A 23,505-nucleotide genomic window follows, 5' to 3' on the forward strand; every position below is an offset into this window, starting at 1 on the left:
GATACTTTTGACACGTCGGATTATAACGTCCTTTTCCCGTTTTATATGTAGGTACTGTATAGCTTTCGCTGCACTACATTTACCACAATCCTTTGCGGTAGTTGTTTGTTTCCGGAGATGGGGGATCCCCCGCGTAACGTCACGCCCCCATCCCCTCCCGGCCCCGCCCTGCTCTGCCCGCCCCGCCCCCGCCCCGCCGTGTTGTCGGGATAGGTAGGAAGTCGGTAGGACATGGGCTGAAACGCGAGCGGTGGATCGCGGCGGATCCCAGACATTGGTGCTTGGGTGAGTGCACCTGAAAGCCCGATGTACTCGGTTCTTGTGTTCCGGTATCTGTCCTTGACATTAACGAACACATATTTAAACGTCTCTTGTTTTAGACGCGCGTGTGTGTTTTGGGATTATATAAGCGCGACGTTGTAATCGGTGCCACATAGATGTGCCTGTGCGTGTCAGGATGAAGTTAAGATTAAATGCATGTCCGTGCATGAAATTGCAATAGGGGGAGGTGTTCTCGCCAAGACGGGGGTCGGACTCGCTGCTTCGCCTTCAAAGGCCCCCGTTGTCGTTGGCCAGATTGCCGCCACTCAGCACCCGAATCGGTGACGAGACCAGCAGCCGAGATCGATGAAGTTTTCAGCCCCTTTAACTGGGCAGGACGATAAACGTAGCGCTGTAAGCTGAGTTTTACCCTTCGGTGAGAAGGTATCGTACCTGTGGGGCTGCGTGCGCTTAACCGGGAAATGGGGAGCTATGCCCTGCTGTTTTACAAGGCAGGTACGCGCCGGTAATCGCTGGGCATTACGCCCGATACCTTTTCCTTTAAGTTTAACCGTGACCCCCCAGAGGAAGATCAATCCCGACAGTATTGCGCACGGTGTGGTCGGGAGAATGTGCCAGATGGCCTTCAGCATCTCGCTCTGCCTTGCGGTCACAGATTTTCACTGATACTCGTATACGCATACAGGTATGTGTATTCTCATACGTATACCCAGAAACATATAAACATATACATACATGATCAGATGTAAACACGCATACCTATATGTAGACGTGTATCCATATAGACGTGCACGTACCTATAAACAGAGATGTTCATATACAAACGCATACGTGCATATCTATATGTGTTTGTTTATATATATACACATACACTGTCATGTACCCAGAAGCACGGTATAGTCGGGAAGCGGCACTTTCAGCCCTCGGCTTTGCAGGGCGCCGCGTCCGCACGGTCATCTGCGTGACCGCGCAGCACGTTTACAGTTAACAGTCCCACAGCTCCTGGGAGGGTGAGAGTGGCCTTGGGCGGCACGGCCGCGTTCAGCCGACCGTGGCTTTCGCTGCTCTCGGTTTATTATTGCCGTGTACCCTTTTAGCAGATTGGATTTTTAAGACAGGAAGCGTATTTCTCCGATGAGTGCAGCCAAATGGGGAGGTTTTCAGCATCTACAAGATAATCGTGTGTGAGTTTTCTTTTGCTGTTGTGTTGCTCAAAACAGCTGAAAAGATTAATTTCATGAATAGTAAAGTTGTACATTCAGCGTGCGAATAAAAACATTTAAAAGCTTTGCATAAACAAAGTTTCAATCGCTGATGTAGTTTGGTTGAGGAAGAGCCCGACTCGAGTGTGTGGAGCTCCCGCCGCGCTCTTGGTTACGTGCATGGCCCGGTATAGAATGTGCCTGCCTGGTGCGCGCTCACGCGCACTTACGCGCGTGCACAAGGACCGGCTCTGCCGGAGCCCCGGTGCCATGAGGCGCGTGTGGGTGCATCGGCTGTTTATAGTAACTTTTTTCGGAGTCTGCGCCCTCACACGCTTCGTGTTTTGGAGCACCGGCCGGCACGCGCTTGCTGTTAGTTAAATTACTCATCGGCTCGATTTATATTTTTAAATATATTTTTTAAATCATACACCCAAAACCGACATAATATTAATTTAGTTATTAAAATATTAATTTAGTTATTCATAAGGATATTTTATGAATGCGGACCAACTGGAAAGTTTGAGTCTTTCTTCATGCTGCAAGACGTGGTTACAGTATTTTTCCTGTTTAGATGTTAGTAAAACTTGGATAGACTGCAGGGCTAGTCACTTATTCTTTTTTTTAAAAATATGTGATGTTTTAATTGTATGCTGCTTCAAATGAGCAAATTAGACTGACTCCTAAATGAAAACCTCTAATCAGCCAAAAAACCAGGTACTTCACGGTTGTAAGTATACTTAGTTGTCTAGCTGATCTTTTTAACCAAAGTGACCTTATGTTTTATTTGTACAGCTGTATGTGAAATTCAATTTAAGTACCTCTGTCAAGGGTACAAGAGCATGCACCTTGTGGAATCTGAACCTGCGGTGAGTTTGTTACAAGGCTCCCTTTTTAACCACAGCAGCACCTTCCCACCCTCTGCTTGTGGAGTCGTTAACTTTTAATGTGCAGCTCGTTTGAAGTAGCGTGTCAGCATCGAGGCCGCGTTTGCGAGAAAACGGTATTATTACAGTCTTATAGCAGAGAGCCAGACGGCGTGATGAAATCAGACTCCCAGCTGCAGTGCTGTGCTCTCGAAATCTACTTCTGTGGAAGGATTAGTAAAGTGTTAAAAGTTACAAAACTTCAGCTAATACAGTAAGTAAATAAACGAAAGGATGACTTGTAAATTCCGTAAGTTGCAGTATCCAGAACGCCCCCTCAGCGTCATCGCTACCTTCTGTGTGTGTTTGTTTCTCAAACGAGTGCGAGTGATTTATCTCCGGGTCGTATACTGGCTGCAGTTACTGGGAGTGCCTCATACTGGCCTGTGGCTTTCACTCCCGTGCTAATTGGGCTAAAGCAGCACCAAGTATGGGCCGTTTTGAGCAGATACAAGAGCTTTCGATTTGGACGCGTTCCGGCATATTGGCGAACACGGTGAAGCAGAGGAGGCAAAGACTTCAAACTCGTATTCTATGGAGAGAGAGAGAGAGAGAGTCTGTGGTGTCTGGTATTTTAAAGCCTCAGTGATACCTGACTGACTGCTCTGTTAGTGATAATGTCCTGAGACTCTGCTGACAGGACGTGATTATTTAGGTACCGTAGGTACCTATTGTCATGCGATGGGCCTGCGTTCCACGCACCACGGCTCGCTCCGCTGTTTGTACACGGGGCCCCTAATTGCAGCAAGCTGCGGAGGCACAGAGGTCACTGTACGCGACCCCCCCCCCCTTTCTGAAGTAGGGAGGGGGGAGAAAACAAAGAGGGCCCCCCGAGCACCCCCCTTCCAGTGGAGTGAATGTGCTTGTGCAGGCATGAACGCAGGGCAGGGAGATTGGGGGGGGGAGGACACGACCAGGGGCCCCCTATCCTTCGGCGTGTCGCAGCTGCAGAGAGGTGGGATGATGTTGAATATTTGTTTATTTTTAAAGAGTCAGGGGAGGGGGGCTGTGACTGAGCCAAAGAGGAGAGCAAGGCAATGCTGGAGATTGGGTCATAGATTCCGCCCGGCAGCGTCTGCTCATTGGCTGTTGGGGATTGTTAGCCACCAGCACTTCCAGGCTCTGGTCCAGCATTAGCGGAGTCTGACCCTGCTCCATTCGGGCTGTCCTGGGCCATGCCGCCCTACCCTGCCACGCCGGTGGAGGGTCCTGCGTGTGTGGCGTTCCCAGCTTAAAGTAGGTCACAGCCTGTCTGCCGCCACCCAGAGTACGGCCCGCCCCGAGCCCTCTGCGCCAGACTGCCGTTTGTTCACGGCTCATTTTACCCCTCACCACCTTCGGGGTGCCATCTCTATGCCCCGGGGACTCGGACTCATTTTGGTGCTGTTTCAAAGCTGAAGCAAAGTGCTAAGCTTACCGTTTGTCTCAGACTTTTGACCAAACAAAGAAAACCAGACCAATTGGCTGCCATATTTATCCAGCAGTTGCCCAGAGGCCTTCAGGGCTCATATTGACTGAATCTAACTGTTTACTGTAGACGTTCGGATTTATGAAGCTTCCTTTCCAGCACATTTATCCCAAACCTCTCTTAAAGATTTTATAGCAAGACCAGCATTGTAGATTGACTTAACAGCAGTTAATGCTGTGCAGTTTTAAAAACAAGGGACAGCCAGAAGACAGCAATTTATTATTTTATTAGAGGAGGATAAAATAGGCTGCCCCCCACCCCCCCCCCCCCCCCCCCCCCAGGCAGTCAACTTTGAATTGAGTCTGTGGGTAGTGTCACAAGGGCCGCAAACCCATGCAGTCCCGGACATCCAGAGACCAGTTTTAGGCCCTGCGGCTTGCGTTTCACCTTCAACCGCATTGAGGGGCTGTGTCACCCGCCCACCCCCCCCCACCCCCACAAAACCACTTGTGGAAGACTGTTGCCTAGTGTGCTGATTTGATGGCAGACCACTGAACATTGTAGGCTGAGAAACTGTCAAGTCTGTCAGAGGCAGTGATAGCAAACCAACGCTCAAAAACCACCTTCATTTTTTTTTCTGCTTTTCCCACAGAGAGCTCTGCCTGATGCTTTAAGGTATTAGGCTTTGAAACACAGTTGACTGATCCACAGAAATCTCTCTGACTGATCTCGTGTGCTGTGAGAAGTTTATTTGAATAATAAATCTTACATTGTGTGTCAGGCACGTCTTTAGAATCTGTCACATATAAATTATTTGAAAGGATTGCTGTTTTAGTAGTAGTTTATTCAGCTTGTTTCTCGGAAAATATCTTTAAAATACGCTATCAGAATGAAATAAGCTTAAATTGGCTTTTGGTATATTATTTAATAGTATTGTGTCATGGGTCTATAGTTACTCAAAATTTTTTATTTAATCAGTGTTGTTGATCACAAACGTGACGTTGCTTTGAGCACATGGACCTTCTGTGAAAAGTTTGTTTTTGCCCAAGGGAGAGGATAGTTAGTTTTGTGTTTATGTTACAGAATGAATCAGTTTAATCATGGTTTGCTGGTGTGTCAAAAGCGGAAATGCGTAACGTTTTCCTGACTTCGGTTTTTGGAGTTTCACTCCCGGTTCCAGCTAGAGGAAAGGTTTTCTGAAGCGTCCAGGCACTAGCTTTGGTGGGAACACACGCTGTCATGATTTGGGTAACTGTTAATGTACGCTGAAGTGATGCCTTCACAGTGAGTACTGGGGCAGCGCTTTGTGGGCGGTGCCTGGCTCTCTAAAGCTGCCAGACCGGTTTCGGTAATTGCTCTGGGGACTGTGGTTAGTTACTGCGGTTCAGCTTCCTTTTATGGTCAATTTGAGGAAGGAGCTACCAGAAAGATCGGTGTGTCTGTCCACGTAGAGCAGATTAATCTTTCTACGTATGTGGGAGTGTTATGGAGTCCTGGACCACATAGTCTGCCCCAGAGGAGCAGGGTTCTGGGTAATTTAGCGATCAGCCGATCAGCCCCCAGCGCCATCATATACCATTATACACCACAGAGCCGGTCAGCCCCCAGCGACATAGTATACCATGATATACCACAGAGCCAGTCAGCCCCCTGTGCCATAGTATACCATGATACACCACAGAGCCGGTCAGCCCCCTACTCCATAGTATACTATGATTTACCACAGAGCCAGTCAGCCCCCGGCGCCATAATATACCATGATACACCACAGAGCCGGTCAGCCCCCTGTGCCATAGTATACCATGATACACCACAGAGCCGGTCAGCCCCCTGTGCCATAGTATACCATGATATACTGCAGAGCTGGTCAGCCCCCTGTGCCATAGTATACCATGATACACCACAGAGCCGGTCAGCCCCCTGTGCCATAGTATACCATGATATACTGCAGAGCCGGTCAGCCCCCTGCGCCATAGTATACCATGATATACTGCAGAGCTGGTCAGCCCCCTGTGCCATAGTATACCATGATACACCACAGAGCCGGTCAGCCCCCTGTGCCATAGTATACCATGATATACTGCAGAGCTGGTCAGCCCCCTGTGCCATAGTATACCATGATATACTGCAGAGCTGGTCAGCCCCCTGTGCCATAGTATACCATGATATACTGCAGAGCTGGTCAGCCCCCTGTGCCATAGTATACCATGATACACCACAGAGCCGGTCAGCCCCCTGTGCCATAGTATACCATGATATACTGCAGAGCTGGCAGCTCCTGCGCTGGGAGCTGCTAGTATATAAGAGAGGAAGGATTTGCCCCGACATTTGCGTGCAGCTTGGTTGTTTGAAGTGTCTGTGGTCCCTTGACCAAGAATATAGGAACAGGGACCTTAAAATGGCCAGTTTTATCTTTAAATCTTACACACCATCATGCCGGTTTCTAGTCCCGCCTCTTTCTTCACCATGGATTTTTTGTTCCTGAAATCTTCAGGTAGCAGCAATAAATCAAGGCATGGAGAATGCTCTGACCTTCTAATTTAGCACTAGGGAGGGAGGGGAGAGGAGCAGACGGCTTGGTGGCAGATGGGGGGTGGGAGATGGCACACGTGAAGACAGCGACAGTATTATGCGAATTCCACACCACCTCAGCAAACCCTGCAGAGACACCATCTCTAGTGTGACACTGGATTCCAGTAAAAACTGCTAGTTCTGGATAGCTGGGGGTCTGTTGTCCTTGAATTGGGTAAATGAGGCGTGTAGATGGTTTGCAATGATGCCCAGAGGACCTGCAAATGGACCGGAAACCACTGGCCCCGACATCAAACATCACCGAGCATTTTTAAACTGTGTTCCTCTCCAGCGAGGATGGTGTCCCCTTCAGGGTAACCTGTGCTCAGGCTCTTTACTGGCTCAGGAAAATGTATTTGACTGGTTTCTGTGTGAATTTACCCAGCAAAGCAGGGTTTCTGGGTAATCTGTCCTCTGCAAATCACCCAACAACATGTCCAGTCTGAGAGAAGTATTCTAAACACGCCTGGAATTTTATTGAGAGTTTTTATTTGTAACTTGGGGATTGCCGTTTTTTATTTTTCATCTGACAGGAAATTTTTACCGAAATCTTTCCCTTGGCTGCCTTGTGTCTGTTTCGCCCTTTTTCAGCGGTGATGGCCGCGGTGGGTGTGGGTGCTGTGATGACACACTAGCGTGTTTTTAAAACAGAGGGAGTGAGTAAATGTTCCCCGGAGCCCAGTAAAAATTGCGGTGGGGTTTCCCATCTGGAGGGAGATGAGCGTCCGGGGTCTCTCATGGTAAACACGTCACCATGCCCTGGACGGGGGCACCCGTTAAGCTGCCTGTCTTTCGGATACGGTGCCATTTGTCAGTGTGGGGGGGGCATATGTGTGGAAGGGGGGGGGGGGGCTAAGTTTTTAGGAAAATCTGGCCTGGTGAGGCCTCTTCAGGATTCAGCTAAGACTGCCCCCCCCCCTTGCCATTTAGCGGTGGAATGTGCTGGTGCCGCCGAGATGCCTTACGTGGATCGGCAGAACCGCTTCTGCGGGTTCCTGGACATCGAGGAGAACGAGAACAGCGGCAAGTTTCTGCGGCGCTACTTCATCCTGGACACACAGGCGGGCAGCCTGCTCTGGTTCATGGACAATCCCCAGGTAGGCGCCGCGGCCCCCACATGCACCAGCATCATGCCAATCCTCTGTTTGTTGTTATGTGCCTCTGGGTGAAACGTACAGCCAGTCAGCAACAGAAGCAGAACAACAGAACCCCCCCCCCCCCCACAACATCCCATTCAGTTTGACACATTCTTGTCAGATGACCTCTGCAACCCCAAGATATAAATCCCCACCCCCCAGCACGCACAAACCGTGTCTTGCAGTGTTTGACAGTCCCGGGTTTTGCAGGGTGAGTCCCTGCCTGGGGGGGGGACAGATGCAGACTGGGCACGGGGGGCATCTTTTATTGATGCCACTCCAGGCTTTCAATTATTCACTCGCACTCTTTTATATTTTCAAAGATTCTGAAACTTTCATTCAGCTATACAGCCTGTTCTTTTTCCCCTCTGTTTTTTTCCCAGTCCCCCCCCCACCCCCCCAACTCTTAGGTCTTAAACTATTCTATGTCTACGATAGTTGCCTCACTGTAAACCATGTAACGCTAGTGGCCTGATAGTTAAGGACAGTGACTGTGTTCTAGGTGAACATGGGCAGGCGAACCCTTCTGGCATTATTGGTGCTCAGTGCTGTGATCTCTGACTCTGACTCCCTCTCCTTCTCCCGTAGAACCTGCCCAAAGGTGCGGAGCACGTGGGTTCCCTTAAGCTCACCTACATTTCCAAGGTGAGTTCCCACGGCAAGCGTGCCGCGTGATCAGTCTGCGTGACGCTTCCGTTAACTCGCTCCGTCCTGCATTTCAGGTCAGCGACGCCACCAAGCAACGACCGAAGGCTGAATTCTGCTTCGGTGAGACACCTGACCGTCTCTTTATAGTCAGATCGTGGCGTGCAGTTGTTTGCCGGGACACTTTAGCTTGTCAAGAAACGATAATGCAGACCAGAATGTAATTATTTAACAAAATTTCTATCCATCCATCTTGCTCACACTTCTTCTGAACAGGGTCGCAGGATTAGCGAGCGTTAATTAAAAGTTAGCACGTTACCAGTGCAGCGCGCCCTGCGCTCTGTAATAAGATCGCCTACACGTGTTTTCGGTCATTGTTTGTTGTGCCGCGGGAGGTTCGACGTCTTCAAGGTCGTCTTGAGGTCGCGATGGAGATGGAGAAACGGCCTGGGCGCCGTCCGTTTCCCCCTCATGGCACCGTCAGGCGAAACCGCGGCGTGAGTTTTCCCGTCAGAAGCCCGAACGCCGTCACGTTTTTTTCCTGCCGGGCGTGATTTCAAAAGCAGTGACTGAACAAATGGCCTGAAAAATGGCATTACTTTTTTTTTTTTTTATGTCCTTCTGTCGGTTCTGGCTTGGCATGCGTGAGGGGGCCCGTACTGTGGCCTGGGGGGGGGGCTTTCACAAATCTATTGTCACATCGCCCCCCCCGGGTAGTGTGGAGCAGGCAGGAAGATGGCACATGCTGAGGGCACGCCTCGGTCTGGGGGCTCCCTGCACCTCCTCAGGTGACCACTTAAGAGGCCTGGGCTGGGAGGGGGTGGGGGTGGGGGGGGGGGTTGCTGGGACCTAAAAGGCCCCCCTGGGTGAACACGGATGGGGGGTTGTTCAAACATCCTGTGAGTGAAAGACCAGACAGAGCCTGTTTGGCGATCCCTGTGTCACAACGTCCTGCTGGTGACGGTATAGGCTGACCCCCCCCCCCCCCCCCACCTGCTCCTAGCGGACCCTCAGTACCGCTCCCCGGGGGCTTCCTGTCCGACGGCGTCCGTGACAGTGCTGTTTCTCCTACAGTGCACTGCTCTGGCACTGAATGGCAGGAAGCAGTAGAGGGACCAGTGCTCGACCTCATCCTGCTGTCACTGCATGGGGGGGGGGGCTTAACCAGGATGATGGCTGAGAGCCCACTGTCAAACCGCAGGGTATTTTTAGCCTTGAGCTGTCGAGTAAAACGGGTTTGATTCTTTTTTGGGGGGGTAAAGACGGCCACTCATGCAGGGGATCGCAAATGCTATTGGAATGCAGTCACTTCCTTTGCGGGGTCGTCCCTGGAGCGTTTACGGACCTCGGCACTGCGCAACACACACTGACAGTGGGAGGATTTCACCGCTCAAACACAGGATGTGTTCCTTGGTGGGAGGAAGGAGCCCCCATATAGCACGTCTCTCTGGTTTGCGGGGGGGGGGGTCCACACACACACAAGCACACTCCCACACACACACGACCGAACTGTTGGCTTCGCAAATGTTTTCTTCTTGGAAATCCTTAATCTCTTGGGCCGTATAGCTACATATTTAAACGTCGTACAGATCGGGTGGCCCGATATTTACATAATTGTGCCTCTCCAACTGCATTTATTCCTGTCGTCTTGACGATAAAGAGGTTTGCTTTGGGGGGAAAGGCAGAAAAAGGTGCAAACAAGCGACTGCGGGGCTGGGCGTTGGTGGTGACATGTATAGTCAGTCACAAGGCCTCTCCAGACCCTGCCGGAGCTCTCCCAGACTCATTGAGCATTGTTTCCTACAGAGCGGTTCTGTAGACTCCGGTCTGGCAGGGAACCCCGTGTTTGTGTGGGTGCTTGTGCGATTGCACATTTGCAGGAGCCAGAGAGGGTGAAGAGGCTGGCTTTGACTCTCACATGAGCTCATTGAAGCAAACCGGGGAGGAATTTGCTGTTTATAAATCCCTGTAACTCTTTCTTCAATTTGCCCTTTGGATATCGCTTGCTTTAAGAGGGCGCCCCCTGGCTGTGAGAATGTCCTGGTTCAGGCCACCAGGTGGATTGACTTCTCCCATGATACTCTCCCTCTGCAGTCATCAATGCCGGCATGAGGAAGGTCTTCCTGCAGGCAAACGACCAGCAGGACCTGGTGGAGTGGGTGACTGTACTCAATAATGCCACCAAAATCACAGTGAGTCCCCTCCCTCCCAAAGTAGTGACACTGATTTGTATGACTCTGCTCACTGTCGCCGCCCTAGTAGACAGATATATGAAAGTCCGATTTACCCCAGGGTCAGCAGTCACTGATACTACCTGACTGTATTGGGCTCAATGAACACACTGCCTACACACGCCAGCTCAGATCCGTCACGCTCTCACACCAGGTTTCTTTACCCTGCCACTGAACCTCTGGGATGGTAAACAGCGGTGACAGGTGCTCAGGTTCTGCCCTACCCACTGGAGCAGGGGGGGGGGGGTGACTGCACGGTAAACATGCTTTTCTGCCTGGTATTTCAGATGGGTACACAGGGTACACCAAAAACATACCCGCACCCGCACTCGGGCATGCCGGCGTGTTGGTCTTTGTCCATCCGGCCCAGTTCTGGCCAGGTTCTGTGAGAGTTTTGCGTGTAAATGGCAGGTGAGGGGTGTGATGTTCAGATTCCACCCGGCACGTGATCCATAAGCTTCCGTCTCCTTTGCAGGTGCCAAAATCGGGCGACGGGCAGCCCAACCTGGAGGGCCCCCCGGAAAGTAAGAAGCAGGTGTCGTACAAAACGGAGATAATTGGAGGGGTTCCCATCATCACGCCCACCCAGGTCAGAGTTCAGGACCCGACGGGGCCTTAGCTGGCTGACGATAATGCCTGCTAGAGTTGTCCAAGCTGGTCTTTAAGACCCATAACCCCTCCTGCAGCAAATAAACAGATGCTGACTCTTAGCCTCTTCATGTCCCTCTGCCTCTGCTCTTCGCCGGTGTTCCTTGCAGGAAGGTGGGGAGGGTCCGAACGGGCCGGGCGTGAAGCGGTCACACAGCCAGCATCCTTACTATGTGGGCCGACCACTGCAGGACCACACGGTCATCAAGGCAGGCTACTGCGTGAAGCAGGGCGCCGTGGTGAGTGAGCGTGGCGTCTTTTGGGCAAGATCAGTGTGTTTCGGTGAGATTGTTCTAAGAGTCATCGCTAAGCGGATGATGGTCCTCTGTCTCTCATCCGTCACGGTCGGCCAGATGAAGAACTGGAAGAGGAGATACTTCATGTTGGATGAAAACTCCATGAGTTACTTCAAGTCAGACTTGGTGAGTTTGAGCGGCGTAATAAGGGTGGCGTGTGTATCTGGGGAGGCTGGGGTAGGGGGAGTGGTCTAGGCTGTTGGCAGTGAGATCTTTTTGCAGTAGATATTTTGGTGCTTTTTTGAGGTCTTCTGATGGGAATGACATGCTTTGCACCAAAGGATTCTGGGATGGCATCATCTCCGGGTCGCCTCAGCGCTCGTTTCTCGTTCCCTGCTAGATGCAACGACGGCTGGCCTCTATATTTTCAGAATGGGGGCCAGTCTGACCACTGAAGGCTACAAACCCAAACAGGGAAAATACTTTTAAATCTTGGTGTCTATGGACACCATTCCTGTCAGCAGCCTCTCAGGCATGCAGGTGACCCGTCGCATACGGTCGTGGTCCAGAACTATGGTGCGGCATCAGCAGCGACACAGGGTGATTCTGACAGGCTGTGACCGGATGTCAGCGCCCCCTAGTGGAGCTCTTAATACCCCACGCATCTTGCTGTTTTGGTTCAGATTAACGGTGCTCCGGATTGTGGCACCGCGCGGGTCACATGGCTGCGTCCCGGAAAGGCCGCGTTTATCTGGATAACGTCTGCCGCGGGCGGCACCTGGATTTCGGTAGTCGACCGGCTTCGTCGGGTGGTTAGGCGTGTCTTGGCATGCCGGCAGAGATGGCTCCGGAAAGCATTCCATCGCGGCGAGCGCGGTGCACGTCCCAACCTGCCTGGGCCTTCTGGGCCTTCCAGCAGCACCCAACCACCACGTGGCACAGACGTACCCGACTGCCAGGCCTGCGTTACGCACCGTGATCTTGCCATGGGATTCTTTCTTTTTATTATTATTATTTTATTTTTTTGCAGTGATAATTACTGGTCACTGTCAGGATCTTGGCAGCGAGTGTGTCTGCGTGTGACAGGAGGGGAAGGCAAATCACGGCTGGGTCTTTGTCCCTGCGGCAAATTTTTTACCTGTCATGTTGTCTGTAGTTGCTGCCAGTGGGGGGGGGGGGTGGCTTGTGTATTTCTGTACGCACGCACAACCCTCCCCCCGCCCCCCAACAGCCAGCGTTGACACCTACACATTTGCATCATGATTGGTTGCTACTTTACGGGTATTATACAGAGCTGCCCTTGACTGCAAACGTGTGTGTGTGTGTGTGTGTGTGTGTGTGTGTGTGTGTGATGAGTCACTGACCGCTGCTCCCCCCCCCAGGACAAAGAGCCCCTCCGGATGATTCCACTGAGGGACGTGCAGAAAGTTCAGGAGTGCAAGCAGAGGTGAGGCGGCCGCTGTGCGCCGTTTGTGGATTCGGCCGGCACTAGTCACGCCGCAGCTCCTGCCGCAAACAGAGCACGGTTTCATGCCCACTTCTCCATTTCCAATTCCCCCTTTTCAGTGACATTTTGATGAGGGACAACCTTTTCGAAGTTGTCACCAGTTCCAGGACCTTTTATGTTCAGGTAAGAGCTGCCGTGGGGGGGCAGTTAGTGCCCATTAGCATGTGTTAGCGCCCGCTAGCATGTGTTAGCGCCCGTGAGCATTTGTTAATGCCTGTTAGCATGTTAGCCCTCATTAGCATGTGTGTTAGCACCCATTAGCTTGTGTTAGCGCCCATTAGCCTGTTATCCTGACTTCTGGCCATTGTGCTATCCCTTGTCATAATGATGGCATAATGGTGCGTCTGTCTGTGTGTGCTCTGTAACTCCATCCCCCCGGTCCAGTCGGACAGCCCAGAAGAGATGCACAGCTGGATCAAGGCCATCTCTGGTGCGATCGTGGCCCAGCGGGGTCCAGGCCGATCTGCAGCCTCCGTACGTAGCGGCACCGCTCCCGTCCACGCCGTCACTTTCCATCTTAGCTCATTCAATACGTCCTCTGCAGATATCTCCCTTGGTTTGCTTTTTGTCTGTTTATTTGCTTGTTTGTTCATTTGTTGGCACCCCTCCCTGTGTCTGTGGTAGTTACACACTAGGCAGGTGGTGGCTATTTCTAAAGGTTCCTCTTTAACCCACCCCTGAGGCAGAAGAGTCAGCCGTCCCCCAACCCTTGGCTCGAGCTCTGCCACTCCCCTCCCCTCTAACAGAGCCTTGCGGTGTGTTGTTCCAGATGCGGCAGGCCAGACGGCTGTCGAACCCTTGTATACAGAGGTATCCGTCTCGAAATGGTGAATGCAGCACGTGTGTCGGCTCCTAACCCCCCTCCCCGCTCCGCCCCGCCCCCCTGCTCAAACTTCTCCTCCCGTCTGGTTCTTAACGTAGCTGTGGCGACTTCCAGGATCCTGATGGAGCCCCCCCCCCGCCCCCCCCACCTCACCATGGCTTCCTGCTTCCAAAAACAAGGCTGATTCAAACCATAATAATGGGGGGGGGGGATGTCTCACTCGTGGCCATCTCACTCGTCCCATCCCGTCCATTCCATCCCCCTCGTGCTTAACTCACCCTGGCGGTACTCTGATAGCAAAAGTCCCGTCCTACAACACACCCATCAGCCTCATCCTCATCATCATCACGTACATCCCTATCTACTGTCTCCTGACCAACAAACTGAATGTACGTGTTATATTTCCTTCTCTCTAAGTCAGCTGCTTTAACTCGCTTTAATAAGCATTTATCGATTAATCGATAAATTGCTCCGCGGGGCATCAGGCCCAGTGTCATGGGCAGAAGAACTGATCACATATATTCCACGACACTGACAGTGTACGCCCGTCCGCCGGTGATTCTCCCGAGGTCGCAAAGATTTGTTTTGTGTTCGTTTTGATATCGCTACATTGACTAGGGTTTATTGTCCACAGGACACCTGTTATTGGTCTGATAATTATGGGAGAAGCGAGGCTTCACGGTCTCCCCAAGGGGCGGGATCTCTGTGGGCAAATAGCCGATGGCAAGTAGATTAAACCAACTATTGATTGACAGGATTCTGAAGATGATCAATCCTCAAGATGATCCATCATTCGTATTGGGTCTCCGGCTCCAGGTTCGAGAGTCTGTGGAGTAGTCCACTACTGCGCACTGTAGTTGCATCGACTCTGAGACAGGGGGCAGAGTAGCCCCCCTCCCCCCTGCATGCTTTTCCTCCGCCCTGCACCGCCACCCTCCTGATCTCCCCCATCTTTACCCTCTGAAGTGCTCTGCCGTTAGGGAGATGGGGGTGCATGCTGTCCCTTACAACTAGGCTGGCGCTAGGACCCTCTGGGCCGCTTCAGCGAACGTGGCTCGGAACTCGTCCCTTTTCAATTGGTTTTCCTGGCTGCCTGCGTTGCCGTGGAGATGCACGACAGCGAGTGCCTATACCAGGCGGCTGTCCTCCACACGCTCCTGCAATGTGGGGGGGGGGGGGGGGGCTTCCTGGAGGCCCCTCCACCCCCGCATCTCTGAACTGTCATCCCTTGCTTGGGCTCACTCCTCCGTGGCCTGGTGACATCACTGCCCCCCCCCCCCCCCACTCCACACTTCTCAATAGCAGATGGCATCGATTCCTTTTTATTTTCCACAAATTAAATAAACTCACGGGTTACTGACCCCAAAGGGCTATTTTGAGCACATTTTGGGGCCGTCACTCCATGTGGATTTAATCAGTTTCTGCTCGGTACATAAAGCGAGCTCGTAAAGTCAGTATTAAGGCCTGTAAATGTGGTACTGATCTGTAAAAAATAAATAAAATGCAGTGTCTGTAACAGAGATTATATGCCACACGCCGTCAGGTCCCTGCGCAGTGTAAGCTGCAAGGATCTCTGCAGAAGTCCCCTTCCTGTTTAGGTCAAACTGTACCGGGAGCTGCAATATACAGTGACGATGGGAGCTGGCTGGCCCCTACGGTGGTTCATGCATACATGGTGTCGCTGTCACAGGGCCGGACCAACCATTTTCAGGGCCCTAAGCAAAATTTGATTGACCTAGTTTTCATTCTGACAGGCTGGTCAGATGAGGGCGCCCCCTGGTGGCCACCGGGCTCTAAGCAGCCACTTTATTCACGGATTGCCAGTCTTATCCAGAAAGGGCCGTTGTGTGTGCGGGTTTTCGCTGGACCTCCCTAATAGGTTACTAATCCGAGGACTGATTGCACACCTGGGTTTGAACAGCTGCCTTAAAGGTTGTCCCCAGAACGTGCACATACCCCTGACTGTTGCCTTTAAGGAGGTCATGTTTACTTTTAATTAAATAAATGTGACGTCCTGAGGTTCCTGAAGCTCTGTGAGCTGTTAGTGTGGCGGATAAAGGTGCGGGTTTGTGAGCCCAGCTTTGCCGGGGCCCTAGGGCATTGGGGACCACGGGGGAGGAAACACGTTAAAACAACAGGCGTTTGGGTGAAGGTTAAATGAGGAGCGGCAAGCTGTAGCTTTCAGATGGTGAAGATGAGCAGCTGCGGCACGTCAGCGAGATTATCAGCCGCTGTTTGGCTCTTGTTCGGCGCGAGTCGGAGGCCGTGCCTGCGGACGGCGGCGAGAGGAAGTCCCGCCCACTCCATCAGACAGAATGGCGTCCAGGCGAATGGTGCTTGTTGGCTGAAGAGGAAGTCCCGCCCACTCCATCAGACGGACTGGCGTCCAGGCGAATGGCGCTTGTTGGCTGAGCATGAGCCGCGTCTCATTGCTGTTTGCTAACACCTTCTTCTCTTTTTTCTGTTTTCCAGTTGTCAGATCATACTAACACTGAGCACAGCCCCCCCCCCGCAGTGCCTCATGCTCTCTGGGTCTCACTCACTGCATCTTGTGTCCCCAACCCGCTCCCCCCCCCCCGCCTACCTCCTTCACTCTCTGCAGGAGCACGCCGACCACCATGCCCCTTCTGGTTTCTACTGCAGTAACCAGGCCCCCCCCGTGCCTCGCTCGCCCCTCCACCCGGCAGCGTCCCCGCCCTGCCACCAGCGCTGTGGGAACGCCCTCACTTGCCCCCCAGCTGGGTCCCCACAGCCTGGCCTGGGACAGCGAGGACTTCACGAGCCTCCTGCCCCGCTCGCGGCTGTCCCTGCCGGAGGCCGCCGTTCGCCCTCGCCCTGGAGACGCCGCGTGGTAGAGGCCCCGCCTCCCCCGGCGCCGCCTGGCTCTGTGGACGCAGACTTGCCAATCACACAAGTGTGACCCCACTTGCCCACTTTCTGATAGGCCGTCACCAGGCCAGCATCACGGTGGGGGTGGAGCAACCAGTAGGTGTATATAAGCAGCCGAAGAGAGGGACAGAGGACAGAAGGTGGACCGGACCACTCTGGACCTCTTCAGAGGGGGCTATAGGTGTGGCAGTGCAGAGTGGATTCCTCCTTTCTCTTATTCTGCTTTATTCCAAATTCACTTCATCTGGGTCCTTAATCTTAGGTCACAGGGCAGTGGGACGACTGCACCTTCAGCTCCTGAGCGTTTTTATTATTTTATTATTTCTTGTAATTCTTTTTGTGGTTGTTTTGGTATAAACCAAGCAGTGCTGTAAGAAAAAAACCTCATGTGGTACTGGCGCACGTTTAAACAGTGACGTTTTAACCCAAAGATTTCTGCAAACGTGTCATAAATCTGTTTCTGTCATTCAGTGTTTCGCAGTGCGATCCTTTGGGACCCACAGTCGGTCCATGTTTGTGCTCCCTCCCTGCCAGACAGCTGGGAGACAGCCGAGAGCTGGAAGGGAGCAAAAACATGGACTGTCTGTGGGTCCCCGGGGACTGCATTTGGAAGCACTGCTCAGATTTATGACCTTTTTTTTTGGGCTTCTGGGACGTCCAGACACTCTGAGTCATTTAAACATTGGACAGGTTGTAGGGAAGCAATGCCCAAGTCGTCATGCCTGTGAATTTACTCTCTGAATCTGTAACACTAAATGTAACGCCGCGGCGACCTTGATGAAAATGACGCATTTCTGTGCTGTCACCATTCTGTCCCGTTATGTTTTGGACATTCGCCGTAGGAATCGTAGGCACACAGCGAGAACGACTCACACCACTCTGGATTTTCTGTGCGACCGCCTGTCTCCGGTTGGCATTTAGTGTTGGTTTACTTACACTAAAATGTTCTGAGGGCAGAAGGAAAAATGATTGGTTCAGAGAGATTACCAATTAGACTGTGGAAGAGGTGGGTCCAACCAATCAGATGTCTTAGCCCCGCCTCCTTTTTTTTTTCCTTCTGCCCTCAGAACATATTTGTGCAAGTAAAACTCCCATGAGCTCCACACTATCACTAAATGTCAATCGTGTTCACCACTAATAGGTCCCCAGGTAGTGCTTTTGGTCACCCTCCGTCAAGGCAGCTGCACCCCCACGCTGATGTGTGAGCTTTTTCAGAGAGGGAGAGAGAGAGTGCAGACCCAGGGGTTTTGTGGGGAGAGCTGGTAATATTAGCTGTAGCCATAGCTGTATTTTTTTGTGAATATATTTTAGCACAGTTTTAATGAGGTTAGTTTCTGTTTGTTGGGGTGGGGGTGCATTTTTGTGCCTGATTGGCTCCGCCCTTCGCTGTGATTGGCTCCGCCCTTCGTTTTTTTAGTCGCCTGTGACTGTTGCACAACTTCCAACTGTATAGCTGTAAAGTGCCTGCATTCTTTATATATAAAACAAGCTATTTTAATCCTGTTTTTTTTAAATACTATAACTGTGTAACGCATCCTCAGATAAATGTGCATTATTTATTACTCAGAGTTTAAAATAAATCAGTGAATCTCTGATATCTGTGTCCATCTCATCACGCATGATAGCCATTTTAAGGGCTTTTAGTTGGTGTTTTTTTTTATCTCATTGCCTCATATTTGCAAATTTTAAGATGGCTGGCGGTAGCGTGCCGTCTTTCCTGTCAGTTGTTCCGTAGAGGAAGATGAGAGGGGGATCTTTGGTGACGCACTGCCATCTAGTGTCTAAGGGAGGACAGACCCCATGACTGTCTGTTTACCACACGTTTTATTTGGCCATTGCACCGTTCAAAGATAATATAAATATTTAGTAATTATCATTTTTCCACAGCTGTTTATTTACTTGACATTATTGTGCTTCATAATCTGCATAATGAGTTTACACCTCTTGTGTGCTTCCAGTCTGACTCTTCGATTTTGTTACACTGCCCCCTGGTGGGGGCTTTCTGCTCTGACTCCAGAGTCATCTTTTCCCTTGTTTCCAGTTGCATCCGATTTCTGTAGGTGTAAGTGCTTCTGCATATAGATTTGCAGCAATCCCGACTTTCCCCAAGGGACAATAGGGCATTAGACAGCGTGTCCATTGCAGAGGGAATTAATTTACGTGAGATCATGCATTTTGGATTGTGGGTGGAAACCTATAGATCTGGACACTCAGCTGTGAGCATTTCTGCACAATCTAGTAGCCCTGACTCCTGGTTCTCTTCTTCTGCTTGCAAATCAGCAGAGTGTGCCTCTGAAATGACTTTCAATGTGAACTATATTTTCACAAGAAGTTCACACTTCTGGTGGTGTGACGTCTTCCTTTAAACTTTCCACGATGGATGATAAATCTGTCAGACTCATTCCCCAGGAGGCCTGCTTACATGAAGGCAGGCCATCCCATCCCTTTCTGGCAGACCTACCAGCTAATTCGTCCCTATTATCCAAAAAAGTAATTACTTGGTACTGCAGGCAGACAGCTATGATCTGCCGTCATTTTTATGTGAATAAATTAATTTTGGTCAGATCCTTGATCTGAGGTCTTTCTGTCCTTCCTGTGTCTTTATGAAATGTAAAGACCTTCCTGCAAAAAGGGTTTTAAAAAAGGGTTAGGGTAGCAGAATGTGAAACAGCAGCATCAATTATTCAGCACAGCTGCAGAGCGTTGTGGTTCTGAGGGCGCGTGGTACTGACTCATCGCGGAGAGCTCCCGGCCGATAGCAGCCTTGGACCAGACAACAAGCCCCTCTCCCTTTGGCCATCAAGTCCGCCCACCGTTTCGCTCTTGAAATCTCTGTTCTCCCCATTATAACTAAAAATAAAATGAAAATATCGAAGAATGTGCGATAAATTTGTTGGTCATAAATATCTTTAATATCATGGAAAAGGGTCTTTGTTTTTTTTCTTTTTGGAACAGTTACTGTGGAACTGCATGTTTATTAAAGAAGTGAAATTAAGGACATGAATGGAAGCGTGTTCATCTCAGGTCATGTGATTTTTTTTTCTTTGCTTTTGTAAAAGCTATAGAAACAGAGGTGGAGCATGTGTCATGGCAGGTCTGAAGCTGTTTGCTGGATACGCACATAAACAGAAGCAGTTGGCAGATATCACATAGTGCACTTAATGCCCCCCCCCCCCCCAATATCAACCCCCTGCCTAGACACGCTGCAGATCTTCAAAAGCGCTTCGGAGATAACCTTGCAAGAGCAGGTTAGTGGTTCTTGGGGCCTGGTTTTCCGCTGGTGTTCTCACTGGTAGTTTTGGGATGCTGCAGGTCACTGCTCTTCCTAATGAGGACCAATGACATGCAAAGGTGATGTCACAGTCTTCCTGGGGGAGTTACATAAGAAGAGGACAGTGATTGGATGGAAAGTGTCTGTAACCACAACAATGGCTGGGGGAGAAACAGAGACTCTGTTCACTGATTCCCCCCCCAGCCGGTGCCTGGCGGCATCGTGGCCTGCTTCCGTGTCATGCTTGCTGGGGTGGGGCCACTAGATCTCTGACTGGAGATCCTCCACGATGAAGATGATGATGATGATGGCTGGAACAGCCGAGCACATTACATCAAACTGAGCGTGACTCGCTCACCTTGCCGCCAAGCCACCTCGGGGTTCCCCCGTGTCCCAAAACGAGCCCATCGTCCGGGACGTGGACCAATCAGATCCCTCTCACAGCACACCGTAGAACAGTGACCTGACTCCTGTACACTGCACCATCCTAGTCAGTTAATCCTCATTTTAACTCATTTCAGCTATGTTTTGGGGGCCAGACTGATTCACGCCAGACGCTTTCCTGTGCTGCTTTTCGGGATCTCATGAACAGCCAAGTCTGCAGTCAAGGGACCCCGACCGCATCAAAAATATGTCAAGGGCCGTAAATCTCATCAAACAAATGAGAAATAAATGAGGATTTAGAGGGTCTATGTGACACCGAGGGGTCAGCAAGGCCCCAAAAGGGTTCTGAGCTGTGGTTGTAATATTTTAAAAATAATGTGGGGAGCTCAGAAGCTTTGTGAGGTGGTGGCTTACACTTTGGTCAAGCTGTGGAGGCAAAGTGGGACATCACAGGAGACAAAGAGGGGGGTTATATGAGCTGGGAACTTTGACAAGCCCTAGCTGTAGAAATGAATTAGTGCGCTAAGGTACTTCAAGCATGTGCCAAACACTGCTCCCTCCTGATACAAAAGACCCGGTAAACTGTAACCAAAATGCACGGAGACCTCAGCTGTTGCTCTGGCACTCCTCCAGCAGAGTGGGCGGAAAGATCTGGCACGCTTATAGCACTTGCCCGAGTCCTTAAAAAAATAATGATGCCAGTTTAAAAGGCTTTAAACAGATGTGTTGGCAGCTTGACACCTGTTCCCAGATCAGCAAAATGGAAAGGGATCGCCAGATGACCCTTTATGTCTATAAACCAGCACAGTGACCAAAGACCAGTGAATTGGGAATCAAATCACGGCCTTCTGCCTGTTCTAGACTTGGGAGTCTCGTCAAATAAACCCTGATTAATGTGTCTTATCACAGAAGCTCTGCCGACTGAACTGCAACTGACCTTCTCTTGCTTCCAGTCCCTCAGTCCCTTCAGCTCCAATCCCCACCAAAAAAAAAATTTAAAAAAAGCACATTGGATTCATCTTCTTCCATGCACCAAATCTCGTTGAATCACCATATTACTTCAATGGCAGAGAACACGGGTTTGTTCCCAATGTGCTAATCCAGTTGATTTTGTTCCTGCCAAAACATCGCACTCAATCTACACTACTCAAACCGTAAACAAATATTATGCTGACTAAGAAACAGTGACTGTCTGAATTAATCACGGGTGACTGGATTTCAAATATTCTGTCCCAAGGTTCCCAGAAATCAAAATCTAAGCAGTCAGATACGCTTAGGTGTATACAGAAATGAATCAGTGCACTCGCGCCAACTCGAAATGCCCCTCGCTGTTGGTCACAGTCGAGGAGGACGCCAGATCCGGTTTTTAGGTTGGTCCAAAGTGATATTGTCGGGATTTTGGTGAGTCACATTCGATCGGAATTGTTCGTAACTGCTTTTTGGAATAACTATCGAACAAATATCAGGGGAAGGTGACTCATTTGTCCTGGTTTGGGGGGAGGTCCTGGTGTTCTTGGAAACCAGCCCACTTACTTAAATGCAACCACTATATATATATATATATATATATATATATATATATATATATATATATATATATACCCATTTAAAAATTATCAGTGGCCTGTGAGTGACATCAGAGACGTGGCAGGTGTGTAGATGTGTGGCTGATGTTATCCATGAATCTTCCATCACCACCAGTACAGGATCATGGTGAGCCTGGAATCTATCCCAGGAAACACTGGGAACAGGACAGAGGAGCAACCTGCACAGGAAGCGCCACGATTCGCTCAGAGACATCGTCTGACCCAAAAAGAAGTCTTTGGGCTGCAGGCAGAAAATGGAGTGCTGAAGGAAACTCACACAATCACAGGGAGAGCATGCAGGATCCCCACACCCAGGTAGGGAGAGTGAACCCACAATCAGGGAGGTGTCAGGCTACAGCGCCATCTAGTGGATATCACGATGATTCAAAAATTAGATCATATGAACTAATAGATGTGTTTATTATACCGGCTGTGAAGGTCCAGGCTAAGACACCAACCAACAATCCTTGGAGCCAAGACTATGTGGGCTCGTTAAGGCAGAGCATATGTTTTACCTTTTGGGCTAAAGACAATGGTTTATGTGAATTTTAACAGTGATTATCCAGCTATAACAGTAAATGCTTACAGTTGTAAGATACTCCTTCCTGGAGGGGCACACCATGCTGGGTGTATCCTGCCGCGGTTTCCCCCAGACTCGATCCAGCTAACCACTCCCTGAACTGGATTTGCGCCTGATTGGAAATGGATGGATAGATGTAAACAGGACTGACTGACAAGTAACTCCCAGAAGAGTGCGGGACCAAAGCACTTTATTGCATGTGACAGATACTGAGACACTGAGTCATGCATGTCTCTGCTTTTTTATGAGGAGGGAAAAATGCAAAGGACTCAACTTGGAGGCAGAGACCAAATCCCGTGAGCTCAGCTGGACGGAGCAGCAGAGACTTGGTGACACCTGTAGAGACCTGGGCAGAATGTGGGGAGGGGGGGGGGGCGAGGGGGTCCTCTGGGGTGTGCTCAAAACACGGTCTACAGAGCAGGAACGCACCAGACGGTGTGCGATTCCTCAGCCAAATGTCCGAGAAGCTGAGCTGTGAATGGAGAGAATTACTGTAGAAAGCAGATTTTTGGCTCAAAGTACGATGTGTCCTGAGGTGACTGGAAAGTGTCCCTTTTGGGCTTGAAAGCTAAATGTTTCAAGCTGTAACACCTCCAGCACAGGCAACCCAGTGTGTGAACAAGCCAAGGGGCGGCAGGTTGCATTGTGGGTAAAAATCTGAACAACTAACCCAATTCCAAAAAAAGGGCGCTGCTATTGTAGTATTAAGAATAAGAATGAAGTATCATTATTCTTTTCATAATCTGAATCAAGTAATAGAAGATATCCTAGAGAGTAGTTCATTCACAGCGATATAAAGTTGCGTTTACATAAGAAACTATTATAACAGACAAAAAAATCTGTGTAATTACAAAACTGGGCGTCAACCTCATTCAAAGGTCACTGCAAAGCGTTCGGATATTCTATAAAGATATTATTTCCGAACGTCGTTAGGTACGAAAGAATACGCTTATAAACAAAAAGGCACACTAAAAACACAGCAGGAAATCAGTCATGCCAAATACAATTAAAAATCAAGTCGACTTCCGTGGAAACACTCAGTGGGTTCTTTACTTTCTGTAGATATACGACATATAGAGGACACCTTTACCGTGTTTAACCTGTAAATGTTCGCAAATGGTAATTTTTTTACTGCTTTACTAAGTGACGTCATTTTACATAGGGAAAAAGACCGTTTAAT

General features: G+C 50.2%; 1 protein-coding gene across 6 annotated transcripts; it reads left to right on the plus strand.

Annotated features, from left to right (window-relative positions):
* Positions 1-176: 176 nt before the first annotated feature.
* plekha1b (pleckstrin homology domain containing, family A (phosphoinositide binding specific) member 1b) lies at positions 177-18,099 on the plus strand. Of its 6 annotated transcripts, none has more exons than XM_072703385.1 (13): positions 177-285; positions 7,320-7,486; positions 8,114-8,170; positions 8,248-8,293; positions 10,265-10,362; positions 10,877-10,990; positions 11,160-11,288; positions 11,403-11,471; positions 12,668-12,732; positions 12,852-12,915; positions 13,177-13,266; positions 13,562-13,602; positions 16,218-18,099. In XM_072703385.1, exons 2-13 carry the CDS (start codon positions 7,346-7,348, stop codon positions 16,468-16,470), a joined length of 1,167 nt encoding a protein of 388 aa, XP_072559486.1. In that variant the 5' UTR covers positions 177-285; positions 7,320-7,345; the 3' UTR covers positions 16,471-18,099. The 6 variants fall into 6 exon arrangements, with proteins under 6 accessions (XP_072559486.1, XP_072559487.1, XP_072559482.1 ...); XM_072703386.1 differs by having other exon boundaries at positions 13,562-13,619; positions 16,218-16,402; XM_072703381.1 differs by lacking the exon at positions 13,562-13,602.
* Positions 18,100-23,505: the final 5,406 nt, after the last annotated feature.

Source organism: Paramormyrops kingsleyae, chromosome 20 (assembly GCF_048594095.1).
Source record: "Paramormyrops kingsleyae isolate MSU_618 chromosome 20, PKINGS_0.4, whole genome shotgun sequence".
In the NCBI taxonomy this organism is placed as follows: Eukaryota; Metazoa; Chordata; class Actinopteri; order Osteoglossiformes; family Mormyridae; genus Paramormyrops; species Paramormyrops kingsleyae.